The sequence below is a fragment of the Lontra canadensis genome, unplaced genomic scaffold (assembly GCF_010015895.1).
Source record: "Lontra canadensis isolate GAN:19392208 unplaced genomic scaffold, GSC_riverotter_1.0 scaffold14, whole genome shotgun sequence".
Taxonomy (NCBI): Eukaryota; Metazoa; Chordata; class Mammalia; order Carnivora; family Mustelidae; genus Lontra; species Lontra canadensis.
Genome location: NW_022631008.1, coordinates 5,595,092 through 5,617,359, shown reverse-complemented (window position 1 = coordinate 5,617,359; position 22,268 = coordinate 5,595,092). Strand labels below are relative to the sequence as shown.

Below are 22,268 nucleotides of genomic sequence, written 5' to 3'. Positions count from 1 at the left end.
ACAAAAAAAACTGAAAGGAGGGTCTTCAAGTGATATGCATATGCCCCCCCATGTTCATAGCAGTGCTATTCACAAGACCAAGAAGAGGAAGTAATCCCAATGTCCACCAACAGATGAATAAACAAAATGTGGTATATCCATGCAATGGGCTATTATTCACTCTTAAAAAGGAAAAAATCCTGGGACATGCTACAACATGGATGATCCTTGAGAACTTCATGCTAAGTTAAATAAGCCAGTCACAAAAAGGTGAATACGATATAATTCTACTTACAAAGGTAACTAAAGTAATCAAAGCACAGACACCAAAAGTAAAACAGTGGTTAACCAGGGACCGGGAGAGGTGCGGTAGAGGGAGCTGATATTAAATTGTTACAGATTTTTAAAGAAATTATTGGGAAGCCTGGGTGGCTTAGTTAAGTGTCTGACATCAGCTCAGGTCATGATCCTGGGGTCCTGAGACTAAGGCCCAAGTCAGGCTCAATGCTCAGCAGGTCATCTACTGACCACCCTCTAACCCCTCCTACTACTACTCATGTGTAATCTCTCTTAGTAAAAAAAAAAAAGTTACAGAGTTTTAGTTTTGCAAGATGAAAAGTTCTGGAGATATGTTTTACAACTATATGAATATACTTAACAATATTGAACTACACAATTAAAAATGATGAAATAGTACATTTTGTTGTGTTTTTTTTTTTTACCACAGTTAAAAATAAATCAATGCAGCACTGTTACAAATATCCAAACTTAGAAATATAATAAAAACACAACACTTCAAGATGTACTTAAGTGGTTCTTAACCATGGCTGCACAATTATGTTGATCTTCTAAAAAAGCACTGATGTCTGGGGCTCAGACCCAGAGACTCTGAGCTGAGGCAGGCCTCCAGCACTGAAATGCCTAAAAACTCTCTAGGGAATTTAAACACAGACAAGACTGAGAAGCACTCCTCTAGGTATCCCTATTTCAGAGTCCAAATTACCAATTAGGGATAGTCTTAATCTTTACCCTACCACTCACTCTTTCTTGAGGGAGTATTATTTATAAGAAATAGAAGTTTTTACTTAAAAGATTTCAGTATTTCTTGGGGCGCCTGGGTGGCTCAGTGGGTTAAGCCACTGCCTTCGGCTCAGGTCATGATCTCAGGGTCCTGGGATCGAGTCCCGCATCGGGCTCTCTGCTCTGCGGGGAGCCTGCTTCCCTCTCTCTCTCTCTCTGCCTGCCTCTCCGTCTACTTGTGATCTCTGTCAAATAAATAAAATCTTAAAAAAAAAAAAAAAAGATTTCAGTATTTCTTAAATCAAGTTGCTTGCTTTTTCGTTAAATCTGAAACTTTATGGTCATTACTTCATTATGGTAAAACTTTATGATTATAACTGATTTTTTGACATAGTTGCTATAAAACAGAATTTTTATAGACCAGGGGTGCTTGGGTGGTTCAGTTGGGTTAAGCGACTGTCTTCAGCTCAGGTCATGATTCTGGAGTCCCTGGATCCACCTGCATTGGGCTCTCTGGTCAGTGGGGAGTCTGCTTCTGCCTCCTCTCTCAACCCCCAACTCCAACTCTCTTACTGTTTCTCAAAGAAGTAAAATCTTAAAAAAAACAAAAAGAATTTTTAAAGACTAAAAAAAATTCCATGCCACAGATAAACCCAGTTAGTATGCAACACTAAAATTTTCATGTGAAATAAGATTTCATTATGAGTTCTGAATTTAATTAAGTTGACATATTTATCCATTAACTTTATTATAAAATACACTCATTAAAACAGAATGCTTCAAGATGTTTCAAGAAACCAGTGAGTGTATTTTAAAAACATTTTCAGTAAAAATGAAAATTTGGGGGTCACTACATTTATATTTAATTATATAAGAATATAATTAATATTAAATACAAATATGTCATCAGCCTAAAATGGAAGTGAACACTTTTATAGGTTTTCTACAGTTAAATTCTATCAGCTTAATTCTATCCAGTCACTGATCCTCAAGGATCTAAGGGTCATACATAAGTAAAAGGCAGTCTAATTTATAAGTGATTTTTAAAAATAAAATCTAGAATGTTCCATTCAATTATTTTTTTATACCAAGACAAGGTCAATTAAGGGCACAGAAGAGAGGAGGTGGTAAGGCAAAAAAAAAAAGGGGGGGGAGGGGAATCAAACAACAAGAAAGAAACAGAGAGAGAAAGAGAGAAAAGAAAAAAGAAATAAAAACTACACAAAACTAAAGAGAAACAAGTCAGGCCAACTGTATTTCTAAAAGTACTTAATATAGTCTTTAAGGTACTCTTTTTAGTGACTTTCTGTAAGGAATGTCCTAACACAAAGAAACTGTTAACAGATTTAAATCTAATTTTCAGAGTCACCTCTTCTGGCATTCTCTGTATAGACATGTAAAGCTATACATACACACACGAAAAATATACCAGAAGTATCAGAGTGAATGCAGCTCCATGTAATCAGATCTGACCTCATCCTATCTACCTGGGAAGTATGAGTTATCACCTGCTCTCTCCTCCCATCTTCCCTCCTTTCAAAATATTACATCTTACTCATGCTAACATCTGATAAACCAGGGAACAATTTTTCCACCTTCACTTTTAAATGTAAAGTTTGTTACTGAAATAAAGACTTATTTTCTCACAAAATTCTTAAGGATTTTTAAGTACTGTGGTAAAGCTTAAGCTTTAGAAATTTCCTTTGAAAAAGAAGGGGCTGGGTGGGGGGGAACTGCAGCTTAAGATTAAGAAAGGACTGGCAAGCTAACAAAAATGTGATTTGTGAAATTGCAAAATATCCCAATATAGAAGCATAAAGGACAGGTCTGAAGGAATTCAGTGTGACTGTAATAGGGCACTCTCAGAGTTTAGATTATAAAATGATGACATGTACAAAATGGAAAGCAGGCTTAGGACTAATGATGCACATACTGTAAGTGTTACAGACCTGGTACTAGCCTATGCTGGTACTAACCTATGCAAAATGTTACTAAGGCTAGAATCCAAAATGATCCCTAGCTTACCAAAAATGCTGAGAACAATCAAATTGGCAGAGGTGGGTGACTTCTGGAGAAAGACTATTTGGGTTTGACTAGTATTATTTATGATGACAGAGAAAAAGAATTCCTCTAATGGTGGTTCTGTTAATAAGCTTTGGATTTAAAAGGGCGGAACAATGGAACAAAGGAAAATAGATGAGAAAAAGTAATTTTCAAAATGGGGCTAAGCAATACATATAATCCTTAATAAATTTCAAAATTAATCATATTAAAAACATGGCCTGTCATTGTTCAGAAGATATTTGAGTGTTAAGAGCCAAGACAGATTCACTAAACATAAACTAGGTTACACTTGTCACAAAAATTATCTCAATATGTACTGAAGACCCAAATGTTAAATGTGAAATTATAAAACTTCTTTGAGAGAAATCTATAGAACTCTAGATTTGGTAATACCAAATACCAGTCATTTTACTTTTTTTTGTATGGATTTTTTTTTTAAGATTTTATTTATTTATTTGACAGAGAGCACAAGTAGGCAGAGCAGCAGGAAGAGGGAGGAGAAGCTGGCTCTCCACTGAGCAAGGAGCCTGAAGCAGGACTTGATCCCAGGACCCTGGGATCATGACCTGAGCAGAAGGCAGCTTAACCAACTAAGCCACCCAGGCGTCCCGTGGTAATGAGTTTTCGGGTAAAACACCAAAAGCATGATCAATCCACAAATGGAAAAATTCGTGTAAGGTGAACTTCATTAGAATTTTAAAATTTCTTCTCTGTGAAAGACACTGTTAAGAAAAAGCATCAGCCACAGACTGAAAGAACTTATTTGCAAAACTCGTATCTAATAAAGAACTCGTATCCAAAATATACTAAGAATTGTTATAACAATACAAAAACAAACTAACTGATTAAAAATAAGGAAAAAAAAAACTAAAGGGATGCTCATCAATGATACACAGATGGCAAATACGCATATGAAAATGTTCAGTATCTGATGTCATTACAGAAATGCTAATTGAAACAAAAATGTAGTATTACTACAGTCCTATTAGAATGGGTAAAATTCCCAAAATAGGTAATCCCAATTACAAATGAGGGTCTGGAGCAACAGGAATTCTCATTCACTGATGGTGAGAATACAGAATGGTATAGCCACTTTAGAAAACAGTTCGGCAGTTTCTTACAAAGCAAGACATAGTCTTACCATATGATCTAGCAATCTTTTTTTTTTTTTTTTAAGATTTTATTTACTTATTTATTTGAAGGAGAGACAGACAGCAAGAGAGGAAACACAAGCAGGGGGAGTGAGAGAGGGAGAAGCAGGCTCCTGCTGAGCAGGGAGCCTAATGTAGGGCTTGATCTCAGAACCCTGGGATCACGACCTGAGCCAAAGGCAGACACTTAACAGGTGAGCCACCCAGGCGCCCCATGATCTAACAATCTTACCCCTAGTATCTACCCAATTCATATGAAACTTATGTCTGCCCAATATCTTGCATGCGAATGTTTACAGTAGCTTTATTCATAAACAGCAATGGTAGTAAACAAGATGTCTTTTAATAGGTAAATGAAGAAACTGGTACAGTCATACCACACATAATATGGTATACAATTCAGCAATAAAAAGGAATGAGCCATTAAGGTATTCAAGACATAGATGAATGTTAAATGCATATGCCAAGTAAAAGAAGCTAGACCAAAGGCTATAATTATATGACATTCTCAAAAAGCCAAAATTACAGAGATGGTAAACAAATCAGTAGTTATCGAGTGTTTAGAAGAGCATTCAGTGGGTGAAGATAGTTGATTTTTTTTTTTTAAATGTATGGTAGTGAAACAATTCTGTATGATATTGTAATGGTGGATACATGTATATACTATGCATTTGTCAAAGCCTATAGAACTTTACAGCACAAACAAGAAATCTTAAGGTATGAAAATTTAAAAAAAATATTTAGGATGTTGGGGAAGCCCAGGATGAAATGAATACAGGGGATAAAAAACCTAACTGTGTTACAAATGTTATGAAAGAACTTCACTGAAAGAGGTAGGGAACTAAAGTGCCTGCCTAACTATCTTTGAATGAGTGGAGTCTATAAGAAAAATGGCAAGAGAAATTGTACGTAAGCATTATATTCTAATCAGTAAAGTTGTTTTCCACAAAGGTATGTTATCAATTCTGAAATCACTACACATGTACACTAATACTGATTAAGTATATAGATAGCCAATGGTAAAAGGTCAGTCTGAAAAGACTATTAGTGCATGATTCCAATTATAGGACAGTCTGTTGAAGTGAGAGGTTACAGATAAGCAAAAAGAAAAGACTACAGTGATCCTTTTGGTATGGATTAGTGGAAGAAAGGTATCAGTATGGACCCTCCTATTTAGTCTGATGTAAATACATCTGGTTACATATGGAAATAGTTACAGATGTGTCTACACACAGATTAGTATACCTACATATAATTTGCTTTGTCTGTTGAGAGGACCTAGAAGTAATGACACCCTAGAAACAACATCATTTCAGTAGCAATAAACACACCCAGTTATCAGGTCTTGGTTTCTATTACTGTTCTCCAAGAAAAAAGAGTAACGGCTCCTTGAAAAAAAACAGCTGATTCTAGGACTGGGACAGGAAATATGTAAAGTAAGTTGGAGCACCTTACAGTGCCAGAAAGCAAGAGAGTACTCAACCCATAATGACAGGGGTATATCAAAGGGACACAGAAATTAATAAATAAGAGGATTCCCAATGGCCAAAGCTGGGACAATTTGAGTAACAAAGTAAAATAATACTGGATTATGACCAAAGTATAAAATTAATATTCATTAGTCCATATTGATATAAACAAATGAATGGGAGAAAGATAAAGCTGTGTAAATTCCAATAATCTGTGTAGATACTGCCCCCCCCCCAGGATGTGGAGCTTAAATTTCACCACTTAAGTGTGGGCTGCATATAGTAACTTCCCTCCAAAGAGTATGGTATAAAAAGGGAGAAAAAGAGTAACTTTAAAGTGGAGAAACCTGACAAACACACTACCTCAGACAGGTGATCAAGGTTAGTATCAACAATGAGAAGTCATGTGGACAGTATGTACCCTTGATATGATGTGATAACAATGGCATTTTACCTCTGTGATCTTCCTCCCCAAATCCATAAGTCCAGTTCTAATCATGAGAGCAACATCAGACAACTCCCAGTTAAGGGACATTCTACAAAATACCTGACCAGTATTCCTCAAAACTGTCAAGGTCATCAAAAACAAGGAAAGTCTGAAAAATTGTCACAGCCAAGAGGAGCCTAAGAAGACATGACGACTAAATGTAATGTGGTATCCTGGATGGGATCCTGGAACAGAAAAAGGACATTAGGTAAAAACTAAGGAACTCTGAATAAAGTATGGAAGTTAGTTAATAACAAAGTATAAATACTGGTCTATTAACTGTGACAAATGTATCATACTAATACAAGATACGAAGAGTAAAGAAAATTGGTAGTGGGGTATAGGTGAACTCCTCACAATTTTTCTATAATTCTAAAACTATTCTAAAATAAAAAGTTTAAAAAATTATAAATTAGCTCATCTTAACCTCAGTATTAAACATTACTGCCTAAAAGAACTCTAGCAAGAAAAAAAAAAAAAGGGAAAAAAAAAAAAAAAAAGAACTCTAGCCAAATACTTGTTATGGTGTTAGGGTCTTTCATCAAATCCTTATATACAAAAAAGTAAAATCATGGAGCAGACACAAGGAAAAACAGGCGTATTTTATCAAACAACCATAATCAGAGTATTGATTAAGAAGAAGATTTCTATTAAGTATCTGAGGAGCTAGATTTCTGGACATGACCATTTTATGGTTATTTTCAAGGACCTGGATGCCAAAAGAATATATGTTAACAAGAGGCAACTGGTAAGGGCAAACACCTTGAATAATAAAATCAAGGCTGAAAAGTTGCAAACAGAAAATGAACCTAACACTGAAATTAAGCAGGGGGGAAAAAGCGATGCTTCGTGTGACAAAGGAAAGTATAAAAATGTAGCTGGTAATTTAAGGGTACTGTTTATTTTTAAAATTTTTTGTGTGATTAGTAATTTCACGGACTTGTGAGAATGATATGGCTACCCAAAAAATTTAAAGTCATCTTAAGTCACACTAGAAATATAAATTGTCAGAATGAAAAATCAGAGAACCAATGACCTCAAAGTCAGCCAGATCATATTCAGGGTACACATTAAGTTCTGAGAATTACATATTAAAGAGATCCAAAAAATGCATTTAAAAAACCTTGCTATGGCATGAAAGAGGGACTTACACTTTGTTTGGCATGGCTCTAGGGGTACTAGATCCAAAAGATGGAATTCTAAGAATGCAGTTTTCACAATTTTTATAGTGAAGAATCACAGGTTAAGAACAGACTGAACTACGCAGCAAACCATCTCTCTAGCAAATAAACTGGTGTTTAAGAGAAGGCCAACTGGGGTGCCTGGGCGGCTCAGTCGTTAGGCATCTGCCTTTAGCTCAGGTCATGATCCCAGGGTCCTGAAACTGAGCCCCACATCGGGCTCCCCACTCAGAAGGAGCCTGCTTCTCCCTCTTCCACTGCCCCTGCTTTGTGTTCCCTGTCTTTTTGTCTGTCAAATAAATAAAATCTTAAAAAATAAATAAATAAATAAAGAGAGAAGGCCAATTTATTTGTCAGTGATATTTAGAAGGCAGTTAAAATTGGGTTAAAAAATAAAATTGGCATTCATTGTCTTTCCAATCCTGAGATTATGACCAAAGAAAGATAAAAGTAATATGTAAGCTTAAAGTTCCTATGAAATTCAAAGGGCACCTACTTGAATTGTGTAAATTTTTATTAGAGTTACTTTATTCTAGGATGCTAAAACCTTAATAGTGAAACCAGCATTTCCACCCACCCTCAATCCCCCAAATCGAAGAGCATTTCTTGGATTAGCTGGGTTTTAGTGAGTCCAAATTTAGTCAATTAAAAAAAAAAAAAAATTCTGGGACGCCTGGATGGCTCAGTCAGTTAAGCCGCTGCCTTCGGCCCAGGTCATGATCCCAGAGCCCTGGAATCAAGTCCCACATCCGGCTCCTTGCTCAGCAGGGAACCTGCTTCTCTCTCTGTCTCTGGATGCCACTCTGCCTGCTTGTGCACTCACTTGCTCCCCCCCCTCTCTCTGAGAAATAAATAAATATTTTAAAAGAAATCACAATTAGGTAGATTACTGTTCAAATACTACATCAAACCTCCAAAGGGTTCACTATAAACAAAGTAATGAGCATAGCCTCCTGAGATGTATTATTCTCTAAGCTCTAGTTCTCTTCAAACTTGCTGTAGTTAAGTTAAACTAAGAGACTGGGTATTTAAAGCTAAAAGTTCCCCATCCTTCTGAATCATCAAGTTTGATAATGTAAATTAATTAATATTTTGTGTAAAATGGTAATTCCTTCAACTTTTTCAACATACACTTCTAGCTTCTGTGATTATCCATAAAATGACTCCCATCAAAGAGACATTCTAAATAACAGAGAACCAAGTAAAGATTATGGCTGCAAAATCTGTCATTTAACATCTGACTGCTTCACTTAGTTGTATTAAAGTCTGGCTACCTACAATCCACTGCTATTTTAAGAAATTCCTCTTGGTTGAATAATCCAAATTACTCTAGTAGCTATGTCAGGCAAAGAACAAGAAATAAAGCAGCAGAGATGGGCAGAGACTTTGCTAACAGAAATGATGTTAGGCACATTTAAGCAAGTAAGGAAATGGAGTACATATTCTTTTAAAATAAATTTTAAATCTCTGCTAAGGTAAAGGTTCCATTTTCCTGTTTTAGTGTAATGTGTGAGCTCAGCAAAAATGCTCTTCAGAAATTGACAACAGAAAAAAGGAGTTAGTTATTTAAGCTAGGTGCAATTTTATTAGGCTAGGTGCAACAGGGCATGATTTAAATGAAGAGAGGTCCTGACTTCAATTCCTGGCTCTGCCTCACAACACTGGCAATGTAATACTGAAAAGACAACCAATCTTTCTGAGCCTCCATTTTCTCATCTGTAAAACAGGGATAATAAAGATCCTACCTTTTTCACAGGATCATCAAGGTTAAATGAAACCATGAATATAAAAGCACATTTCAAACTGTTAGGAACTATACAATGTAATCTGATATTAGTAGTAATGTATGATATCCAGTATATCTAAAAGCTGAATAGATTAGAAAGTATAATTTGATTATAAGAACAAAATCTTAGTGGTATTAGTATACTGGGAATGTAACTAATATGCCAAAGGCAAAAAAAATCCAAGATTCTCAATTTTAAATGTTGTTCTTATTATTAATTTAAATAATGAGAGTCCAGTCCCCATTTCTCCAAAGTCTTGAGAATACTCTAATACTGTGAGAATACTGTGGATATCTACCATGGAAGGGGGTACTAAAAATAATTTGCCTGTGAAAATTAAGAAACAGGTAACATTGCTAGAACTATCAGGAAAGCACAGAGAAATTTTAAGAGGGGAGCCAGGTAGGAAAAACCAGCTTGAGGAGAAGTTTGGGGATTGGCTGGAAGGTATCAATGTACCAGAAGACTTCACAAGCAACAGACCTAACTTCTTTCTCAGAGCCTTCACAATTTGCTACCACACAGCAAAATACCTAAAGTTTGCCATCCATCAACAAGTAAAGCAGCAATAAACAAAAGAAGTTTATTTACTTCTTCAGTTAAATACCTTGGGAAAAGTTTGGGTGAAATCTGGGCACTTTCCTAAGTAATTTCAAGAAAAGTACCAAAGACAGTAACTATGCTCTTCTTCATGGTATATAAAATTTTTGAGCTCTGAACATTAAGCGTTTACACATATTACTCATGATTTAACCATCTACTTCCAACAGGGTATCTGCCAGTTGAGTTTAACTGGGATCTTTATTACCCAAGCTCATAAAATAACAACAAAATAGAATAAAATAAAATGGAGTGATAAGCTGTTGAGAAAGAGTACTAATCTTAGAGGCAGAAGACTTGAGAGTTCTAGGTTTAATTTCTTTCTCTATTTTGAGGAAAATCATTTAACTACCCTACTTCTGCTTCCCCATCTGTCAAGTAAGTTATCAAATACAAGCTAGATTGCCACCTGTCAGGATATTGCCGAGGGAATTCCTCTATGTGAAAACATGTTGGGGAAAAATTTTAGTTTTTCTGTTACCCTAAGACTGTGTAATATCCTATAAATACATCTTCCCCCAAATAAAATTAAGGTGAAGGGCCTCAAGTACCTCAGCTAAAATTTAATTAAATGGTCCTTCTTTGGGAAATCTTAAAATGAATTATATTTATCAAAACAATTTTAAGTATTTATTTTTTTCTAGTCTAATGGTTCTTCTTCTTTTTTTTTTTTTTTTTTTTTCTCTCTCTCTCTCTCTAGAAAATTTACCTTTATCCTTATCCAATGGTTCCTGGGAAAGTATAGTGCACAGTACCGGGTTTTTCCACACCCCAGTCTCTTGAGCTAGAGTAGCTAAAAAATGCAATTCACAGCTGCCATTCTCCATCAGCTTTTCATGAGCTACCTATAAATATTAAATAAACATCCAAAGAATTACAACAGATTTTTAAAAGCAAGCTTATCAGGCTCTAAATATAATACTAAACTTTTGAAAAATCAGACTTTTATCTTAAAAATTTCACATCACATTACAAAGTGCTGAATTCCTTTACTTCTGATTCTTAAAGATGAATCTCAAGAATTGTATCAATTGTAACTTTTAAATAAATACAATTTATTTCTAGAAATAAGTCAAAATTATTTTTCCCCCAAAATCTAAACCAAGAACAAAGTTACTTCTGAAGGAAGCTATCAGAATATCCATAGTATAAAAGACCTTACACATTTTATATCCTGTGTTAGTAAAAAACTTTTTCCAAAAAAACCTACCATTAATAAAGTTTAGATTTGCATCAAGGCCTAAATGACAACACATACATATTCCAATAAAAGGGACTTATGAAAACAACTAAATGCATGGTTTTTCATTTATTCATTATATAGATTTGGCAATATTCTATTTAAAACTGACACTAAAACTTGATTACTAGTTGTTTCCAAGTGTTCATGCAATTAGCATATTCTTCAAGACACGAAAGACTAATGGTTTTTATTCAATTCAGAAAGTGTTTATTGGGAATTTCTATGGGCAAAGGACTAGGGAAGAGAGCAAATGGTCCCTGCATTTATGGGGCTTATCCTCTAGTGGGGTAAAGAAAGTTAACACAGTAAAACACAGGTAAAAAGAAACAAATGCTGTTAAGCAAATACAAAATAAGCCCAAGGGAGCTCTGAAATGAGAGCAAAGTGTCATGGAAACTCTTAAAGCTGCAAGCTATGTTTATACAAAAAGTTTATTCCTCAAAACCATAAACTCTCCCCACTGCAACAAGTTCCAGTGCTTTAAGAAAGTTTCTTCGAACAATTGCTGAAATCTACCATATAAGGATTTAAAGAGTTATTTCCTTCTCATTAACCTGTATGAAAAACTATCAACTAGTGCTACTGTTTCAAAAAGGAAAGTTTAAAAGTTATCATATGCTGACAAAATAGCATAAGGAATTCAGTATTGTATTTGTACATAAACAACTTAATTAATTCTGAGGTAGAATGCCAAACAATGAAAAGTTCTAAAATAATTATTTGCCTAAAAATAAATACTTGCTGGAAAAACCACCTAAGACATGAGTTACTGATACTCTGAAGTAGAAATTGCGTGATCAAAAAGTTAGTTGCAATGTAACAAACACAAGACACCTTCATTTCAACAATTAATTATGTGTAAGACAATATGTGGAATCCTATGATATTAAGATATAAATCCTTTCCAGAATTTTGCAATTGATGAAGATTTTAATGGTTAATATTAAAACAGAAAAGCTGACTTCTCTACCTAACTACAGTTTGTTTATTTCACATGCTTCTGAAATTTGCAACTAATTCTCTTTAATTGCTACAGAAAAAAAAAAAAAAAAAATCAAGCCAAAACATATTTTATGAACTCTGGATAGAGAAAGAGAAAAATACCTTCTGAAACTAACTAGTAAAATCATTCTTTTTAGTTAATCAATTAATCAAAACTTACTTGAAGCTATAGTATATCCAGCACAATCTAGTGCTTGAAACAAAATTTAACATTCTTGAAAATACTCCAACACAACTAAGTACTAAATTGTGTAGTACTTCTGTAAGGTAGAGTAACAGCACTAAACAAGAGAGACAAAGCATGTGTTTTCAGTTATAGGCGAAAAGCATGGACTTTGAAAAAAAGAACCTTGATTCAAATAACTACTCTGTAGTATTAGCTGTATAAATTTGGGTAGATAAATATTTTAAAGTATGAGCCTCAGTTTCCTCACCTTTAAAATGGGAAAAATACACCTTCCCCCACAAAGTTTTCATAAGGATTAAATGATATATTAAATTCATTTAAGGCACATTGCAGATGTTAGGCAAGAAAACTGTTTCTAAATACAAATTAGGGCATTTTCTTTTGTTTTCCCTTACTGGTCTAGCAAAGTGCTAATTAACTGATCTTAAAGAACAGTGTGACAATATTCAATCAATCTATTTAAATGTATATCATCATTTAACACACATTTATTGAACATCTAGCATATGAATGACACTAGTGTTAATAAGAGCTGCAAATAATGCCTGTTATTACTTAGATGGTTTTAAGTGTAACCAAATAATTTATTAATAAAGAAAAAGGATATGATATACCTATATGAAATCTAATAGGTAAATATTCTCACCTGCACCAGTGTCTGAAACTGTTCCCACTGTTTATCTGATAACTCAACAGGCAGACACAGTAAAAGTTCAACACAGCTTCTAAAAAACAAAAAATTGGTAAGGATACAAACATTTATTAAAATTCAAAGTAAAATAAAACAAATAATCCTAGTATCAGCAGATACCCCATAACTATTCTATTTAAAATTAAACTATCCTGAGATACAGAATTAAAACAAAAAAGCTTGATCTAGGGGCGCCTGGGTGGCTCAATTGTTAAGCATCTGCCTTTGGCACAGGTCCTGATCCCAGGGTACTGAGATGGAGCCCTGCATCAGGCTCCCTGCTCCTCCCTCTCCCACTCTCCCTGCTTGCATTCCCTCTCTAGCTGTGTCTCTCTCTGTCCAATAAATAAGTAAACTCATAAAAAAAAAAAAAAAAAAGCTAAATCTAATTTTTTATTTACTCAAAGGTCTACTCACAATGCCAAGCGTTCCAGAACCAATGCTACATTTTCACATTCAGAGGTAAGATAAGGTCGGGCTTTAACATAACTTTGGATAGCCACTGTGTATACCTCCAATAAAGGTAAAGGATCTTCTGAAGTTTTCCATTTCTCTGCATATTCAAGGAGTGTCTGTTTTGGGAAGAATAATAAAAAGCATTCAATGTAAATCAAAATACACACTGGTTCATCAACTTTCTTTCCTCCCTGAGAAATCTTGAAAAATAACATATTTATAAAAACAAAAAGTAGCTTACACTGATTAAAATATTAAAAGTAATAAAGCCATAGTCTTATTTCCAACAGCTCTCTGTAGGAGAAAAGATTAGTGTTAATTATCCAACAACAGCATCATTTCATGAAGGATGTTAAGTACTGCAAGCATTATCTCCTTTCTTCTCTAGTCAAAATGCCACCTTTCACCTCAAAACTGCTAAGATTTAGAAGTTATTTTAAAAAGAAGATACCTAGACAAGCTTCACCAGAAGGCAAGCAGTAAAGAATTTCAAATATTTACATTTCTATTTTTCATATAAGGAGCATAAAATTCAACACCTAAAATAAATAAATTGCATACAGCCATAAGACATGTAATTTTTCAGTTAATAAAAAAATAATAGTATAACATATTACTATTTTTATGACAACCTTTATCATTTAAAAAATCGTATGAAGAGCTTCAACATACATAAAATCAATATTAAAGATATTAAAAATTATAAGATTAACTTTTGGAATAAAGTGCTTATTTTTTTAAATAAAAAACTCTTTATCCCTTAGTAAAGCAAATATTTCAAATATACCTTATCAGAATTACTAAAAGTAAGAAAACAAAACAACAAAACAACCACCCCCCTGCTGTTTATCCTATAGAAGAGGTGGAAAAATCTAGCAGCAGCATTTAAAGACACCCACATTTAAGACTCTACAACTATTAAAATAGCAAATTACTAAAAAGTATTATCTAAAAGGTTCTATAATTATACTAATTGTTTTCATAAAATAGAAAACTGCCATAGTTGGTTCTCTTCACACTTCAAGATTTAAGACTCATCTCCCCACATCTGGAAATTCAGGTGCCCTTTCCCAGAAAAGAGGGTATTTTGCATGAAAACTCCGTGAGGGCTTACATCCTCTGGCATACAGAAGCAGCTTTTAAAAAATATGTAGATAGGCAGAAAGGTGGGAAGGAAGACAGAAAGTTAGGAAGGAGGAAGGAAGAACTTACAAACACTCAAAAAACACTGCCTTGTCCTCTCTAGTCCCTCTAACAGCAGTAAGTGATCAGGGAGAATAAGGAAGAAAGAAGGACTAAAAGGAGAAATCTGGTAAACTAAAGAGCAACACAGTAACAACTCACTCTCCGAGCTGTCATATATTCACAGACCCTGATCCTCTCCAAGTTGGACAGAAATGCAGGTAACCTGGAGACCCAAACTTGCCACTGATGTCTAAAGCGAGGGCAGTCTTGTGGGTCTGAGCCTTTAAACTGGGGGGTCTGATGTAAGTTCAGGTAGTTAATTGTCAGAATTCAATGGTAAGATATCTAATTTGGTGTTGGAGAGTTAGAGAAATGGTATAGAGAAAGAACATGTATTTCGTGTTAGCAGTAAAAAGAAAAAAATCCCACAACAGAACTTGTATAAATATCCAGCCCTATGTATTCTCCCTCTCCCCCTGCCCTTCCCCCGGCTCGTGTATGCATGCATGCTTGCTCACTCTCTAATAAAAATATAATCTTAAAAAAAAATTTTATAAAATCTAAACCAAACCTACCAACTGAATGGAAGTATCTGCATTTTGGGATTGTTTGTAACCATATTTCTATTTCTACGAATGAAACAGAGTATAATGTTCTGTTTTTAAAGTTGGTTTTAATGTGTTCCTTGGGCATTTTATGGTGATGTGGCAGAGAATGACCTCACATCTTCAAGAATTTCAGAATTTAAAACTGTGCATACAATTCTTACTTTAGCTAACACCTGTCTTTCTACACAAAGTTATTAAATATTATTTTCTTTTTTCTGGAAAAACATGCCTACGAAATTTCATGCCGGGCAAATGTTTCTAATCTAACATGAATAAGATTAAAAGCTTAGGTTTCCCCTATTAGTCCTCTAGCAGTAATGAATCAATTTCCATAAAAGAGTTTTAACTTTAGCTGGAAAAGAAAACAAAATATAGCACACCACTTTCCAAATGAGTTTGAAATTATAAGCTTTTTCCTTTTCTTATCTCCTAACCAAAAGAAACCCTAAAAAAAGGTCTACACACAAGTACATTATCTAGGAATACCTCTTTTGTTGCACTTCACCTCACTGTGCTTCAAAGCTGCGTTTTTTTTTTAAGATTTTATTTATTTATTTGACAGAGATCACAAGTAGGCAGAGAGGCAGGCAGAGAGAGAGAGGAAGGGAAGCAGGCTCCCCGCTGAGCAGAGAGCCCGATGCGGGGCTCGATCCCAGGACCTGGGATCATGACCTGAGCCGAAGGCAGCGGCTTTAACCCACTGAGCCACCCAGGTGCCCCCAAAGCTGCGTTTTTTTAAAAACTGAAGGTTTTTGGCAACCATGCATTGAGCAAGTCTATCAGCATAGTTCTTCCAACAGCTATTTGCTCACTTTGTATCTGTCACATTTTCATAATTCTTACAATAATTTAAACTTTTTCATTATAATTATATTTGCTATGGTGATCTGTGATCTTTGATGTTACTACTGTCACTGTTTTTAGGGCACCACAAACCGCATTCATCTAAGACGTGAACTTAATCTATAAATGTTGCGTGTGTTCTGATTGCTCTACCGACAATCTCTCTCCCTTTCCTTGGGCCTCCGTATTCCCAGAGACCTAACAGTACTGAAATTAGGGCAATTAACCCCACAACAGCTCTCTAAGTATTCAAGTGAAACAAGAGTCACACATTTCTTTAAATCAAAAGCTAGAAATGACTACGCTTAATGAGGAAGGCATGTCAACAGCCAAGACAAGCTGAAAGCTAGGCCTTCTATGCCAAACAGCCAAGTTATGAATGCAAAGTTAGAGTTCTTGAAGGAAAAGTGCTACTCCCACGAACATACGCATGCTAATAAAATCAAACAGCCTTATTGTTAGTATAGAGAAAGTTTTAGTAGTCCGAATAAAAGATCACCAGCCACAAGAGTCCCTTAAGCCAAAACCTAATCCAGAGCAAGACCCTAACTCTCTTTAATTTATGAAGGCTGAGAGAGGTAATTGTCAGAAGAAAAGTCTGAAGCTAGCAGAGGTTGCTTCAAGAAACGGTTTAAGGTTTAAGGGGAAAAAAACCATCTCTGTAACATCAAAGTGTAACATGAAGCAGCAAGTCACCTAGAAGATCTAGCTAAGATCATTAATGGAAGTGGCTACAATAAACAACAGATTTTGGGTGTAGACAAAACTACCTTCTATCACAAAAAGATGCCACCTAGGACTTTCTTAGAAAGGAGATGTCAATGCCTGGTTTCAAAGCTTCAAAGGAAAGGCCAAATCTTCTGTCAAGGGCTAATGCATCTAGTGACTTTAAGTGAAGCCCATGCTGAAGACCCTAGGGCTCTTAAGAATTATGCTGAATCTACTCTGCCTGAGCTCTATAAGTGGGACAAAACTTGAAGGAGAGTCCATCTGTTTACAACATGGTTTATTTAATATTTTAAGCCCACGGAACGGAAGATAAAGATTCCGTTCAAATATTACCACTCACTGATAAATGCACCTGGTCACCCAAGAGCTATGATGGAGATATACAGGATTCATGTTGTTTTCATACTTAATACAACATCTGTTCTGCAGTCCATAGATCAAAGAGTTATTTCAACTTTCAAACCTTATTAAAGAAGTACTTTCATATGCCTAGAACTGCCCGAAACAATGATTCTTCTGATGGATCTGAGCAAAGTAAGTTTAAAACATTCTGGAAAAGATTCACCATTCTAGATGCCATTAAGGACATTTGTGATTCATGGGAAGAAGTCAAAATATCAACATTAAAAGGAGTTTGGGAGAAGCTGATTCCAATGCTCATGAATGATTTTGAAGGGTTCAAGACTTCAGTGGAGGAAGTAACTGCAGATGTGGTGGAAACAGCCAGAGAACTAGAATTAGAAGGGCAGCCTAAAGGGGTGCTTGGCTGGCTCAGTCAGAAGAGCATGGGACTTTTGATCTTGGCTGAGGTACAGAGCATGAGTCCCACATGGTATGCAGAGATTAAATAAAAAACTTAAAAAATAAAGTGGAGCCTGAAGATGTGAATGTATTGCTGCAACCTCATGATAAAATTTACACAGATGAGGAGGTGCATTTTAGAGATGAGCAAAGAAAGTGGTTACTTGAGATGGAATCTACTCCAGGTGAAGATGCTATGAAAACTGTTCAAATGAAAACAAAGGATTTAGAATATTACATAAACTTAGTTGATAAAGCAGTGGCAGGAAATGAGAGGACTAACTCCAATTCTGAAATAAGTTCTACTGTGGGCAAAGTGCTATCACACAGCATCACACACTACAGAGAAATTACTGGTGAAAAGAAGAGTCAATCAAAACACACTTCAGTGCTGTCTAATTTTAAGAAAATGTCACAGCCACTGCAACTTTCAGCAACTACCACCCTGATCAGTCAGCAGCTATCATCGAAGCAAGACCCTCCATGTGCAAAAAGAGTATGACTTGGTAAAAGCTCAGATGATAGTTAATATGTTTTAGCAATAAAAGTATTTTTAAATTAAGGTAAGTACAGCGGTACCTGGCTGGCTTAGCCGGTGAAGCATGCAACTCTTAATCTTGGAGGTTGTAAATTCAAGCCCCATGTAAGTGTAGAGCTTATTTACAAATAAAATCTTTTAAAAAATTAAGTGCATATTTTTTAGACTTAGTGCTATTGCATACTTAATAGACTGCAATGCAGTGTAATTTTATGTGCAGTGGGCAAACAAAAAATTCATCTAACTCACTTTATTGTGATATTTGCTTTATTGCAGTGGTCTGGAATTGAACCTGCAGTTATCTCCAAGGTATGCCTGTACCTACACTTTTCCCAAGACCTACATTTCTTGATATGTCTAACTCTGCAAAGGGTACTCATCCATTATTTCTTTCCTTCATGAACTGAGTTCTACTGTCCTCAGATGAAAGAAGTTTTTAAACTTAACTCTAATAGGTAATCAAGGATGAATCCTTTTGGGTTTAACAGAGTCTGAATTGATGAGAAAAACAACTGACAAATCACAGAATGTTAGAACCAAAAGGCACCTTAAAAACTCTCTCCTCACCTCATTTTATTGATGAGGAAAGAGGGAGAGGAAGCAGATTCTGGCGAAAACGAGACCACTCAGGTGGCTATTTAATAGTCTGGGAATAATGTAACTAGGAAGAGGGTAGAAAGATGACAGCAGATTGAGATAATATGAGAAACGTGATGATATACTCATAATGATTACATATAAGTAAGTTAAAAAGCTGGTTAAAAAGCAAATATCTATGTGTACAGAGCTTTGAGAGTTGGTATTTATAGTCAATAAGTGTTTTAATAGTAGAGCTTCCACTGCTTCTCAAACACTAAGTAGAACCACTGTGAAACTGGCCTATCCCCAACATAATTGGTTAATAAATTATGCTTCTTCCATTAAAAAAATTACTTATTTATATCTACTGCCTTAATTAATCTATACAAGGAATTTTAGGTGGAAATGTCGGAATGATCAGACTCCTATTCTTTTCACAGAATTACAAGAGACCTTAAAGATCATTTGATTCTGTTTTAAGAGTAGTAATTAAAGAAAGGGTCTAGTGACCTGCACACTACTGAAAGAACTGGTAATTTGCAAAGCCAGGCACCCTCACTCTGTGAAACATTCTGTCCACTACAAACAAATACTGGTTGTGTTGTTATAAGAGAACTTTACATCTGTGGTGTTACTCTGTAACTACAAAGTACCTTTTACCTCTATTAATTCAATTATTCCTCATAACTATGAGATGAAGTACCATTTTTTTTTAAGATTTTATTTATTTATTTGACAGACAGAGATTACAAGTAGGCAGAGAGGCAGGCAGAGAGAGAGGAGGAAGCTGGCTCCCTGCTGAGCAGACAGCCCAATGTGGGGCTCGATCCCAGGACTCTGAGATCATGACCTGAGCCGAAGGCAGAGGCTTTAACCCACTGAGCCACCCAGGCTCCCCGAGAGGAAGTACTATTTATCCAATTTGCCAGCCATACTAGAAATAAATAACCTCTTTATTGATTAAGCTTATTTTAGTTGGAGGTCAGACTCAAAGAAGCATATAATAAAAAAGTTTTTCACATAACAGGAAATTAAGAGGAAGGGCTGGTTAGTTTAGCAGCTCAAGTCTTCAAGATTGTAATGAGCACTGGGTGATGATGTAAGCAATGATTCACTAAGGCATATACCTGAAACTAATATTACACAGTATATTAACTAATTGGAATTTAAGCAGAAACTCGAAAGAAAAAAAGTATGAACAAATAAAAACAATGTCTTCGAGAACCCACCTATATCAAGAACCCACCTATGTCTTCACTCTGCTATCCTCAGGTGGTACCCCTACCCAATTCCCAGGCCTTAAGACAGTGAAACAGGTTTCTTATCCAGTCTCAGCAGTAACCAGAAAGATGAGACTCTCTCTTCATGCACATCTCATTTAGGAACAAGGATTCCTTTCTCAGAAACCCCAAACCCAATTTCCATCCCGATTTCTCCTCAGATCTCAATGGCCACAACTGCATCACACACCTATGTCAAAAATTACCCAGACATCATGGAACCCCCTGGTTGACTTTTAAACCAAGGAGAACCCACTATCCAAGGCTGGAGATAGGCCCTGATTCTCTGAAGCATAAAACTGTGTAGAAGAAGGAAACTGTGCATAAAATCAGAGTTCTATTAGGAAAGTGAGGGAGAAACCAGTCTTATAGTTTGGCTGTCTAATGGTTTTTATGTCCTCATACCCTCAAGAATGAAGAGGTGAATGTTTATGTGTGCATATATGTATGTGTATTTATATATGTATATACATATAAACAAAGATAAAAGTCACTGTGATCTGGTTTTGAGAGAAATGTGAGGGGATAGTATAGAAGGTAACAGTTTGGGAAAGTAAAGTTTCTTGTAAGGCACCAGACTGCTTCCATTAATGAGTAAAGTATGGCAAGAAAATATAAAACTGTTATATGAAGAATGACTGATGGAACTAAGGACGCTTAATCGGGATAGTAACATTTAATGAGTATTTACTATAGGCTAGGCATTGTTCTGAGAGCTTTGCATGTAATACCTACCTATTAGCAATTAGATAAAATTACAGTACTATACTGAACTGGACCAACTGGGGTACAAAAAGATTAAAGTAACAAGCTCCAACACTACAGAGCTAGTTAAGAGGCAGAGAAGAGATCCAAACCCTAACAAACTTGATTTTAGAGTTTAAGTTTTATGCTCTACATTTCTGAAGAAATTTTTTATTTTCAAATTCACAAATCTGAAGACCTGTCATGTAAGAGAAGAGTAAATTTTATTCTGTGTCATCTCACAAAACAAAGCAGGACCACTAGGTTAAAGTTTGAAGAAGATATATTTCTGCTTCGTCTGAGGCAGAGCCATCAAACAATCAGAGTTAACCAAAATAGGGACAGGTTAGCCTCCTGGGACAAGAGGATCTACCACAGTTATTCAAGCAGGGACTTAGAGTTCAGGATGCTGTAGGAGAGTCGTATTTTGGAGAACATTCTATCACAGCGGAAGAGACTATACTTACTGTGGTGTGTGTGGGAGTGTCCTAAACCAGGGGTTCATAGAGGTTCTGAATGCTGTATTATTTTAAAATTATTTAAATTAGCTTCTGATATTTAAAAATAAGTTTTTCAAAGGGGGAAGGGGCAGAGGGAGAGGGAAAGATAGAATCTTAAGCAGGCTCCATGCCCAGTGTGGAGCCAAAGGTGGGTTCAATGTCAGAACCTGAGATTATGACATGAGCTGAAATCAAAAGTTGGACACTTAACCGAATGAGCTACCCAGGAGCCTCTAAAAATAAGTTCTCCATAAAATTTGGATTTTCTGGCTTTTCTTTTAAAAAATTTAGGAATTTTGGCAACTTTGGGCATATATTCCACTATGACAACAACTGGCTGGAGCTGAGGGATGAGCCAAGGTCCTTTGGCATAAACTCTCTGGTTGCTACTAGCTTTACCTAGTTGTCTCCCTCTTTAAGGGACCTACTGCACCCCTACAAGGTATTTGTAGTTACAGCATCTACTCTTTGGCATTATGGAACAAGCCTAGAGAAGAGAAAAAAACGTAACTGAGAGAAAGGTTAACAGATCATGTTCTAATAGGATCTCTAATGCACTGTTTTCCAACCTCTTTTTCCTAAGGAAACTTTGACTTTTTTCCCCTAACCATCCCCCATCTCCAATGAAATTTTAATACCCAGATGTATTGTATACCTCTTTATGGGCCACAAACTATTATAATTCTAAGTTTTTCTCTTTAAGAGCCAAGTTTCACCCCTTGGGAATAATAATGCACACTTTAACATTTTGGGTCTTAAACTTATTTCTCATTATCTAAGTCAGCAGAGACTGGCACATGAATACTCTAAGGAGAAAGACAGTATAAATTAACTTCCAGCAGCTTCCTTTTGTTCCTCTAAGGGTTATTAGGTAAGAAAAGAAAAGAATTTTGAATAAAACCACAGGAGTGTTAAATTTAATGAGCATGAGGACTAAACCACATTACTGTCCTATGTAAAGCTGAGACTAGTGCAGTGTTGGTTATGTTTGTATCATTATACTCATGTTCTGTTCCAATTTATATCTAGGATAGTCTAGAGCAGAAGCTCTCAGAAGTTTTGACCTCATGACTCTTTATTCTCTTAAAAATTACTGAGGAGGGGCGCCTCAGTGCCTCAGTGGTTTAAGCCTCTGCCTTCGGCT

General features: G+C 35.6%; 1 protein-coding gene across 3 annotated transcripts in view; it reads right to left on the bottom strand.

Moving 5' to 3' along the window:
* Window positions 1–22,268, bottom strand: part of ZNF292 (zinc finger protein 292) — a 91,270-nt gene that overhangs the window by 30,444 nt on the left and 38,558 nt on the right. The window contains exons 2-4 of one of the 3 annotated variants that reach the window (XM_032858070.1): window positions 13,279–13,433; window positions 12,817–12,895; window positions 10,448–10,583 (exon numbers count right to left, since the gene is read on the bottom strand). In XM_032858070.1, coding sequence (XP_032713961.1) covers window positions 10,448–10,583; window positions 12,817–12,895; window positions 13,279–13,433 — 370 coding nt within the window. Of the gene's footprint in view, window positions 1–6,230; window positions 6,254–10,447; window positions 10,584–12,143; window positions 12,224–12,816; window positions 12,896–13,278; window positions 13,434–22,268 lie in introns of those variants that run through there. The other 2 variants (XM_032858071.1, XM_032858072.1) reach the window with 2 other exon arrangements.